Source organism: Ziziphus jujuba, chromosome 12 (assembly GCF_031755915.1).
Source record: "Ziziphus jujuba cultivar Dongzao chromosome 12, ASM3175591v1".
Taxonomy (NCBI): Eukaryota; Viridiplantae; Streptophyta; class Magnoliopsida; order Rosales; family Rhamnaceae; genus Ziziphus; species Ziziphus jujuba.
This window is the reverse complement of record NC_083390.1, coordinates 24,440,068-24,452,061: the sequence shown is the minus strand read 5'-3', so window position 1 is coordinate 24,452,061 and position 11,994 is coordinate 24,440,068. Positions and strand designations below refer to the sequence as shown.

The 11,994-nt window shown below is 32.7% G+C and overlaps 1 protein-coding gene across 1 annotated transcript; it reads right to left on the bottom strand.

Annotated features, from left to right (window-relative positions):
* Positions 1 to 8,115: 8,115 nt before the first annotated feature.
* LOC107435792 (lignin-forming anionic peroxidase) lies at positions 8,116 to 9,430 on the bottom strand. The gene is made up of 2 exons (XM_016047424.3): positions 9,109 to 9,430; positions 8,116 to 9,015 (listed from the first exon to the last, which is right to left on the bottom strand). The coding sequence occupies exons 1-2, from the start codon at positions 9,325 to 9,327 to the stop codon at positions 8,278 to 8,280; spliced, it is 957 nt and encodes a 318-aa protein (XP_015902910.2). The 5' UTR covers positions 9,328 to 9,430; the 3' UTR covers positions 8,116 to 8,277.
* Positions 9,431 to 11,994: the final 2,564 nt, after the last annotated feature.

Genomic DNA, 11,994 nt, shown 5'->3' with positions numbered 1-11,994 from the left:
AATATTAATATTTTTTAAAAAATTACAGACATTCAGACGTTAAAAATATGCAAACATGTGTACTACAGAAGAATTCTTTCTCTTTGTGTGTATATATATATATATCTAACGTCAACCGCACTTGTGTTATCTTGAGTACTATCAGTGTGTTCTCGAAACCTAAACAAAAATAAGATACAAATATTGAAAACTTTCCTGGTGTTAAAAAAAAATTTTTTTTCTTATTTTTGAAGATAAAATATTTTAATCTTCATAAAAACTAAAAGCATAATAGTTTACATGCTACCTTTTCCTTTTTCTGACATAATTAATTGTAGTTAGTATGCTGTCTTAACTCGATTTCTAAAAGTACCTGTACTTTAATTAATTAAGAACCGACATGGAAAGTAGAATACATGCATAAATCAATTAATTAAATACGACAAGAGAATATAATAAAGTTGTAGATTTGTCATATGAGGCACATAGTCAATATATCATCTACTATTAAATTCATATATACATATATATATATATATATATATGTATATATGCGTCATGTGCTTTTTGAGCTTGGAAGACTAAAAAATTCTGATTGATTTCACTTTCAAAGTTTCATTATGAATATTCTATGTGAAATGATGATGACAGCGAGAGAAACTTTAAGGAAGCCATGCATGCAACTTCCCCAAAAGAAATATTTTACTATAATCTAATTGGAATAATGAAATTAATAAATTAAACAGAGTAGAAATTTAGAAATGTAGTCGAAGTTGTGGACAGCTGGGACACTCCCTCAAAGAAATATCTTTGAACTTTCCAATGTTGTTAAATAGGTAATTGGACACATGCAGACGCAAATGTATGGTCAAACATTCCATTGTCACTTTCAGTTTTTGATATGAAGATAATAATTACATTTGCGAGGTGGACGAACTCCCGCTCTCTCAGGAGGTGACATTTGGAGATAATGACAAACTCTGCCTATTTGTGTCTGAATCTTGACCGCATGATTGCCCAACCTGGCTTCTCTGAACGACTCAAATGAGCTTGTGACAGGTGAAATACAGCCCCTGATGTTGGGTGGGCTCCATGTTGGATTTTTAGCGAGTACCTACCCGCCTAGATGTTATACGTATGGTGCAGGGCCTTTTGGGCTACCCTCATAACATAAAGTTACACAAATTAAAGGAACACAAATAACATTATAATAGTTTGCTCATTATCTATAATAATTTTAAAATGCATCCATCTCGTACATAAGAAAGACAGTTTTTTTTTTTTTTTTTTTTGTCTTTTAATAATTTAAATGGGTTGCAAGGATATGATCAACTCATAAACTTTACCTTTGAAAAATTAAACAGTGATTAATTTATCATTGGATTATCTCCAGAACGACAAAAATACGGGATTTGAATCAGTATTGAAATAAACTTTAATTTTTTTTTTATGCTTTAAAAATAATTAACCTGATTCGATCATCAAACAATATTGTTTATCGAGTTGATACCAACAACAAAGTACAAATCCTTCTTATTTGCAGAAACAAATTCAGACTTTAAATATTGCATTGTAGGGTACTTAATTAATCTTGTCAAACCACAACGCGATACCATTGTTGTCAAAAAGCTCCAATTTATGAGGTGAACTAGAATTGCGTTATATACTTTAACAAATTTAATGCTATATTTACTCTATTGGAAAGAAATCCGATTTTCCTTTTATAATTTTTTATTTTTAACTGTTGGAGGTGATAATCCTATGTGCTAAAATTTCTACTTCCAAATTTATCCCCCCCCCCAAAAAAAAAAAGAAACAAAAAACAAACTAGTTATAACACCCCGTCCCGAAATACGTCGGAAATTTTCACATTGACCGAGGGTTGATCAAGTTTGACCATTGACCAAGTGGGTCAAAATGTTGACTTTTTGCTTTAAAGGGAATTTTGCACTAACCAAGGTACCATTGCAGATTGCACATCAATCCGAGTCCGTAGACTAGTAGCACGTCAAAAACAGAGCTACGGTTTGAAAGTTAAGAGCAAAACAAGTTGAGGTTCGAACTGTCCGAGAGTGTCGGAGTTGACTTTTTATCCTTGAAAGATTGAGTTATGACTCATGTATGGTTGTAAAGTACTCATCGATACGAGTTCATAGACTAGCGGCACGCCTAATTTAGACATGTGGTTTGAAAGTTACGGATCTATCAAGTTTTCTGAGACAGCTGTTATTATTCATCGATATGTGAGTGTAATGAACAGCGATGCCACAGTGTAACATTATAAAGGGTGCCACGTGTCACGACAAGAAAATACCATATGTCAACAATAATTAAATATCACATTATTTTCTTATCATCATTTTATTATTTTATATTATATTATTATTTTAATATTATTTTATATACTTGTTTAATTTTTTTTTCTTTTTTTCTTCTCTCCCATGGGGAAAAAGGGGGGGCAGGGGACTCCTTCTTCTTCCTCTCTCCCTCCCGTCGGTCCTTCTCCTTGTCTGCACCTTTCCCGGCCCTCGGACGGCTACACGCGCCAGGCGATGGGACGGCCCACGACTAGGTGAGCTCAGCTGTTGATTCTCTGGCCGGTTGGTCGACAGACGCGTTGGGATCGGTGCCCTCCCTGTTGGCCGATTTTCCAGCTGTTACCGGCCATGTGACGGGTCCTTTTCCGTAAATTTGGGGCCCCCAAGTCCGTTTCCAAGCTCGGATTGGCTCAAATCTTGCTCATTTGTGAGATATGATAAGAGCCCATTTCGGCAGCAACTTCACGATAGGATTCCGGCGACCTCCGGTGGCGGTTGGACCAACTGAAGGTATCTTCTTGATGCTCTCATTATAAGCTTCAAATTGGTAGATAGAATGTGAATTATAATTGAGTAATTAGGAAGTTGCCATTGATGGAGCTAGGTTGTGTTTATGTTGAAATTGGATATAGTTTGGACAAGTCCTTAGCCAATTGCCATTACATTTGGGTTCTTAATGATTGTTAGAGGCTAAAGGAATGGTTAATTTGAATTTAATGTCAAGATATTGAAAAATCCCAAATTTGCAGTTTAGGCCATACGGGTTCATCCTGTATTCTATCAAATTAGGGTGGACAATGTTGATAATATTAAGCAAAAGGTGTAAAAGGATTGTTATAGATTTTTTGTGAGTTTACTTGTTATGTTGATTGGAATCATTATATGAAAATTATAGTTAGCATGTGTATAGATTGATATATATATAGATACATGCACATGTACTGTGAACGTATGACACATATATGTATGTATATATATATATGGAGATGTGTGATTTTATATGAAAAAAACATAATTATATATATATGTGGATATATATGTGTGTGTGTGCGAGTAGATAGATGTAATCATATATATATATATATATATATATATGTGTGTATCCTGATAAGTATTATGGTTGACTAGAAATTTAAGGAAGTATTATCTAAATTATTATGCTATTTAATTGATTTAAACATAATGTTATATAATATTCGTTATCTGGTTTGGCAAAATTGATTATATATATATACATATATATATATATTTATATATATATCTATATTACTGAAATTTTTGTTATATTCAATTATATGATTGTTTAAAAGAAAATATGAAATTCTATAGATTTGATAAAAAGTGTATATCTATATGGCTGTAAATATATTTATGCCTTTAGATATTTATTTATTCATGGATATGAAATTTTGTTAATAATTGTTAAATCATTGTTGAAATGTTATGTAAATTAGAATGTTATTTGTGAATTCAAATATGAGCACGTATTTTATAATGCGATTTAAATGAGGTTGTGTGCAAGTAAATTTCAAGAAGATTTATGAGAATATTTGTATTAATTATTGAGCTCAAAAATTTTATTTATGCATTTGTTTATTATTTATTTATCTATTAATGGATGTACAGTGATGAATTTAAGCTCATAGGATTATGATGGTGGTCTAAAGAAAATGTGATTTATATGGACTTGAAAGGAAGTATTTAATCCAGCAGTATTTATGAGATTTTGATACTTGAGAATATATGAATTATTGGATAATATTTAAAATTGTGGAATTTAATTATGTGTAAATTTTACTTGGCTTTAATGATATGTTTGATATAAATTGAATTGAAGGTTTGAGAAAATAATTATATCAAATTATTGTGATCAGGAATATCCGTATATTTGATTATTTATTATTTATTATTATTGTGTATGTATTTGATAAAAACATATGAATTGGATTATATTTTATCTAAATTTAATATTTTATAATATTACAAAATTTATAGTTTTTTTTAAGATGCATCCATACACGTACCGGTGTTCTGTATCGTATATGTGATTATGATAAGCGCGTAAATTGTAATGTCTCCCGTGAGTTGCCACCAGACTGAGGGCAGGCAAGTTTGATATAGTGCACATAAGCCGCCCCCCTCCATGGCCAGGATGACGGTTTAAGCAGCGGCAGTGTGGGGATGCCGAAGTGACTATATGCAAGTTTCTATCTTTAACCTCCCACCAGACGGTGCTCGGGACACTGAGCATCATAGAGCACCACTGGTATATAGTATGGTGCATCAAGTATTTTTTTATACGTTCATACATATATTTTGTATGTTATATTATTTGATATTATACTGCATATACCGCACCATACAGAGGCAGCGAACCAATGTGGTCCATGTAGAGCTAGCCTCATAACCATGTTGCTTACGAGTCCAGGGATCGGATGACCAATATAGGCAACCACCCTGGTTTGTATTGGTAGCAGAGTGCCGGCGACAGCTGGAATCATGGATCATGTAGCATGTTAGAAGGTATCATACGTATCTCCATTACGAGCGTGCATATTTCATTTTATGCGATGGATTTTAAGATATGATTTTATGTAATTATGTTATGTTATCTATTTGTGATTTAATTTCTTACTAATAGTCTTAATCGATGTTATTATATTCTTATTACTATTAATTGTATTTAACTATTTATTCAATCATTATTGTCACTATTATCGGGATTGTTATTATTATTTATAATAATTATTTTTATTGTAATTCCAATTTCTATTATTATCATTATTATAATTATAGTTGTTATTATTGTTATTATCAATGGTATTTATTAACAAAACTATTATTAAGTATTATCGCAGTTGCTATTCTCAGTTATTGAGATTTTAATAAATAATTTAGGTCTTTAATATTAATTTTGTTATTGTTCTTATTATTATTACTATCATATGGTACCTTCGGACAAATATTATAGCCTACGAGTAAGAAAGATAGCTATCGGATAAGTATAATAGTCCTCGGACAAGTGGTAGCCTTTGGGTAGGTGAGATAGCCCTTGGACAGGTGTGGTTATGTGATAGCCTTTGGATAGGTGATCGCCCTCGGGCATGTATAGGAATATGATAGCCCTCAGGCAAGTTACATTAATATCATTATCATTAAAACGTTTGTTATTGTTTTTATTTTATTTTTTTATTATTGTTAATGTGATGTCGTTTTACCTTTCTTTCTTTGTTACGCATTGGCATATTTGTAAAATGACATTTGAAGTGTAATTGATATGTGCAGCACTAAGTGGGTGGTGTGGGCGGACGAGAATTTATGATGGTATATTTTAATTGGTTATTTACTAAATAAATTTCATCATATGCCTTTTATATAATTTGTTATCGAAGTGCTGCCAGTTGTGGAACTTATATTGTAGTAAGATGAGAGGAATAAGGGGTGTATATAGAAGTGTATTTTCAGTGCAGGAAAATTGTGGTAAGTCCTATCCTTAGGGGAGATACTACTAGATTTTCAATTGGAAGGTTCGGTGGTGTTTCCCTAGGATCAAGATTTGTCTAGGATTCTGGTGAGGGGTCTTAGATGGGTCCTGACACTAGTGATATCTCATAATATACCATCTCGCTCTTTACCCATATATAGATATATATAAAAATCCATATTTCAAGCAGGAGAAAGTGAAACCCTCTAAAATAGTTGCTTGTTACACAAGTTACTTGTATTTCTCCTTCTATATATAGTGTTAGCATCAAAGCTCACAATATTCATTCTTTATCCAAACACTTAAAATGGAGTTCTGCTTGAAAGTTGCTACAGAAGGGATTCAGAAGCAGGTGATTAGGGATGCCAACAAGAACGTTGTGATGTCTGCATCGTCGTTGAACCTTTTGCTAAACATGGCGGCTTTGGGGTCTTCAGGCAAAACTTTGAAGCAGTCTCTTGGATGTCTTGGGTCAGAAACCATCACTAATTTGAGATCCAAGTCTTCATATTTGATGCTCTTCTTCTTGACTCGATACCAACACGTAAACATCATCATCATCATCATCATCATCAAGAAGGAAGAGGCAAAGGAAGAATGCTCTTCCCCAATTGTCTTTCGTGAACGTGATGTTTGGTGAACCCTTGGGACAGTACAGATGGCAAAATTGGAGTATGCAAAAGAAGCTAAAGTTTATTTATTTATTTTTTTATCATTTACACCAATTTTCCTTTAAGGCGGTGTCTCAAACTCATGACTACCTTCCAAATGCAGTTATGCATACCAACTAAGCCAACCTTACTTAATTCTAAAGCTTACTTTCTCAAAGTGCTTAAAAAAGCATCCTAATTGTTTAAAAAAAAAAAAAAACTCATAGAAGGAAGAAGGAAAAAGAGTTTACATTTTAGTAATATATACTTTAGTCTCAGAGCACTCTTCGGTTTTAAGAGATTTCGAACCATTAAAATTAACCAATCTTGGTGTATACATATTATAAAATTAGTAACAGTCCATACAAATAATTATTTCAATCCAATTGAGCAGACAGAAAATATGAGGAATGAAGTGAATTCATGGGCAGAGAATAGCACAAACGGCCTCACCGAAGACTATTTGCCACGCTTAGTAAAATTGGAACCACCACTCTTACTTGCAAATGCTCTCTCCTTTAAAGGAGCCTGGAGGGACCCATTCATAGCCTTGTCGCCTTGGTACAAAGATTTTCACCATCCCGATGGGAAAACCATTAAAGTACCTTTCCTGACTCCAATCGAGTAGAATATGCAGAGTCTAACAGACATTATTATGATATTACCAGACTCTATTATGATACAAGTGGCTGTCACGATTACAGTAACAGCCACCCAAATTTCCGTCTGGATATCATTCTTCCTGAAAGAAAAAAATGGACTTCAAGATATGCTAAAGAAGTTCAATTCTGATACAAAACTTCTACTCCTTGATTTTGACCTTGAAGCAAAGAAAATTGCAAAAATATGAATTCCACGATGGAAGTTTTCTTACGGTTTTGATACTGTAAAGCTCATGAAGAAATTAGGATTGACATTGCCTTTCCGTTACAAGCCGCTTGGAAAACTGCTTTTTATTGACAAAATGTTTCAGAAATCATGTATTGAAATTGATAAGGAACAGAAGCAGTTCAGTTTCTTGTAAACTAATCTCGGGAGGAATGGCAAGATCAAGGTATCGCCCTCCTGAGTTTGTAGCCAACCATCCTTTCATGTTCACGATCAGAGAAAAAGTTTCCCGGGCTGTGATTTTCACTGGGGCTGTTCTTAATCCCCTTTCTGGATAATTGAAAAAGTTTATGTCGCTGCCTATCTATGACAAGCATATATATTGGGATATAATTGTTTACAATTCAACGGTTTTGGCATGCTGCTAGCTCTTTTTAATATTTCCTTTTCTATTTTTTTTATTTTTAAATTATGCTTGAATTACAATATCAATGTTACTACTGTAATATTGAGTTTGAATTTGAATTTATTTTCCCAATTAAGTTCCTCTGTTAGTACAAAGAACACCCATGCTATTAAGATAGACCATTAATGCTGATCGGAAAACTAGGAACTTGAAACCACAATTATTGCTAAAAAATTCCTTACAAAGTTCAACATATTATTAACTTAAAGAAATAAGAAATCTGAAATTTAAAATAAGAAAGCATTAAGCCAACTTTGTTTAATTTGCATTGTTCGGTTTTATATATATCCTCAACAAATTAAATGAAGATCACCGAATTAATCGCACTAACAAGGTTTAATACATACTCAAGTCTTTTCTTTCCTTTTTTATTGGATTGAAGTGAAATAATAAAATTTTAACTTTGATCTCTTGATTGTTTACAATTGATTGAAATGAAAATACAAATGATCATTACACAAAGTGTCTATTTATTTAAACAAATTAACAAATCTGTAATTAGATACAAATTAAAGAATATTTGAGGCAGCTTATACATTTGGCAGATTCCAATTAGTTGACAGCATGACAAATCCTCCTTATCTGTCCAGCAGAACCAGTAAGAGGCTCAATATCTCCCATTTTAACCATGGCAGAAGCAAAGTCAGCCAAGAAAGTTGAAGGATTCCTACTATACTCAGATACAATGGTGTCCGTTGATCCTCCACTGAATAGAACCTGATCAGATTGAAGAAGACCTTTCTTCTGAAGCAAGTTCTTGAAGTAATTATTGTCCAATTGATTTGGTGTCACCAACTCAAGTGGTGCCAACTTTGAATCGCCTGAGCTAACCGGACAACCCCGTCTTCGAGTGCTAGCGAAGCCAGCATCAATGTCGCCGCCATTATAAATTCTGTCGCGGAATGTGAAGCATTGAGCTTGTCCGATTGAATGCGAACCTGACAAGGCAACCATGTCCCTTTCACTTAGGCCTTTGTGTTCGAATCTAGATATAAGTTCCGGAAGGCTTTCAGTGAAACGAGGAAGATCAGACAATGCAACATCTGGATATGGTGTTGTTGAATCTCTTCTTCCAAGCTTCACCGTCCATGATGGACCACTCACTGCAACCGATGCATCACGAGCTGCCACTGCTAGAATATCAGCACAAGATACAACACCGGGGCAGATTTTTTCGACCTCTGTTTTCGCATTGTCTATGAGTTCGTAACCTCTTGCTGAATTCTTATTGAAAATGACCTCCCTTTCATTATTAGCAGTATCGTTGAGTAAAATGGATCCATCACAACCCTGCAAAACGAGGAACAATATTAATTAATATGCGAGGAAAATTAAAGAACAACGAGCACACCATATTTATGCATATGAATTTTGATTAAATACCTTGACGAAACAGTCATGGAAATGAAGGCGAATGAGAGAGGCCGCCATTCGACGTTCACGGGAAATTCCAGCTCTAATGGAAGTTTGGATTGTACTGAGAGCATTAGGACAAGTTTTGTCATAAAATGTAGAAGATAGTTGAGCTTTGCTTGTTGAGCTGAAAAGCATCATCAACAGAAAGAGAAGGGCAGGAACAAATGCAAATGCATTGGAAGCCATCGTATAAAATTAATAATTTGCTAGTTTTTTCGCAAATTAGAGTGGAGTTTTGCTTCAGTGGGGAAAACGAAATATTGATGAAGAGAAAGAAGCAAATGATATTAACTGCAAATGGTGTGGCGAAAAAAGGAGCCTCTCGTCACATTTATAGTTCATTTTTTTGTCTGCTGTGACGCGTTGAATAGTTCTAAGTACTTGTTTGAAAGAAAATTCAGTGGGGTTGAATTTGTACAAAAAGTCAAAGATGATAACTCCATGCATATAAAGTTGGAGTTGGTCGTCTTTGGCAATTTGTGAATAAAGACAATCTACATATGAAAGCTGCAGCCGAATATATAAATATAATGATATTCCAAAGTATATAACGGCTGGCATCCAATTCACCAAAAAGTAACACCTGCAGACTCTTTGCACAAGTTTGACATTTTTCCGCATTGGTATTATTAGCAAATAAGTTTTAACATTTTTCCGGCCCATTTTATATTGTAAAGTAATTTGTATATATTATTGATAATAAAAAAAGTTATATATATATATATATTGGGTTATATGTACTTGAATTGGGATCATTGTCATTGCTACATATACGAACTGCCTCGCTGAGCTATATATACCAAGTATATCCAAATATGTAAAAATATATATATATATATATATAAAACTGTCATTGTCATTGATCTTTTTGGAATCAAATATCCAAAAATATTCGTTGAAGCAATATATATATATATATATATATATATATTCGAACTTTATGGGGGGCATCAATTAATGTAAATTGGTAATTTAAACCACATCAATTAGTAAATAATCTTGTACACAAATTTGGTACTGTAGCATTACTTTTGAAATAATTAGTTACAATTTCTAATGGTAAAATATAGATGTAGGGCTATTTTTAAATTTACATAAACAATATATATTTCTTTGTTTTTGTTTTCATTTTTTTTTTTTTTTTTGGTGATCGAAACAATACATATCTTTTTGTACAACACGTTTTCAAATTTGAAATACGTCTAAATAGTTTCCTAAACTTATCTATAAATATTGTATCCTACTTTTTTTTTTTTTTTTTTCAAATCCTATTGTCTCTCAATCTCCAAAAACGAAATTATGTACCCAAAAAAAAAAAAAAAATCCACATCAAACCATTGCAAATGCAGTAAAATTTTGCATTTTCAAAATCCATCCATATTTTTATAAAAATATATCTAACTTTTTTTTTATTCAAATCCTTAATCTCAAAATATTGCGACTAAGCAGATTTTGGTCATATCTCAAGTAGTTGCTTGTCACACAAATTTGTCTTTTTATATTATTCTGTTCGTATTCTAACCTCACACTCATCCACCAACCTTTTATTCTATTTTCAACACTTTGCAAAAAAAATATGGAGTTTGCATGAACATTGTTACAAAAGGTATTATGGAGGAGATGATCAAGGATCCCAACAACAACGTCGCAATGTCTCCGTCATCCTTGAATTGTAATTTCAGTTGAAATTGTGTAAAAAAAAAAAAAAAAGAATAAGATCAATGAAAATATTTTTACGATTGAAATTTGTCAGGACCCGTCCAAAATTCCTCACCGGAACCCTAGACAAGCTCCGATCTAGGAAAACCCTATCAGACCCTCCAATGGAAAATCCGGCAGAACCTCCCCTAAGGGTTGGACTTACCACAAATTTCCTGTACTGAAAACACACTTCTATATACATCCCCTTATTGCTCCCACGTTACTATAATATAATTCCACAAATTTGCAGCACTCCAAATGAATAACAGTAAATCAGTGCATAATTAATAACTAAATGTCCAATACAGTATACAGAGCATTATACAAATAAATGTGGAATTAATATGATGACAGATAAAGACATAATACAAGATGAAGAGGAAAAAGGGAGCTTCTTGGACTTTCAGCAATGAACTGAGATGTCGGACTCGCCCCGGACGATCAACGTCTCCCAACCTGGACCTAGGGGAACAGAATTTAAAAATGTGAGATGCTAATCATCTCAGTGAGTGACCCTATCTACTGTACAATTATAATATTAACGAAAATTATAGCACATTTGAATAATTAACAATAATGAGTAAATAAATAATAATTAATTGAAAATAATATTTTCTCTCAAAACCCTCACGGTTCATTCGGTTGGAAAAGTTCCCATTTTAAAACATTTTCACAAAACCCAATCTTGATTCCCCGAAAACCAAGGAAACAATTAGTCAACTAAATATCAAGTAAAGTATAATAGATCAAAGATACAAAATTTATAATGAAAATAAAATAGAAATAGAATAAAAATAATTTTGTAACAATTACTAAATGATTAACAAATAGCATAAACAAATAATAAAAAAATATTAATAAAAATCACATTAAAACAATTCATAAAATAATTAAATAATTAAAATGAATCAATTTATTGAATAATTAAGCAAAGGAAAAAAATTAAATCAAATTAAAACCTCCATTTGAAATACTTAATAAAAAAGCAACATTAAATATATTCGTAATTTAAATACAATTTCAAAATATTTATTTTGAAATCCATGTTCCGAAAACCACTTGATGCACCCACTATATACCAGTGGTGCCAACGGTACCTAGCGTCCCGAGGTACCGCCAGACAGGAGGTTAAAGAGAGAAACCGGCATATGG

What these genes read in the sequence shown, in the direction of transcription:
- LOC107435792 (XM_016047424.3), bottom strand. Translation starts at nt 9,327, where the DNA reads ATGGCTTCCAATGCATTTGCATTTGTTCCTGCCCTTCTCTTTCTGTTG. An exon ending in TCCATGACTGTTTCGTCAAG is followed by an intron (nt 9,016 to 9,108) that starts GTATTTAATCAA and finishes CTCGTTTTGCAG; the next exon opens with GGTTGTGATGGATCCATTTT.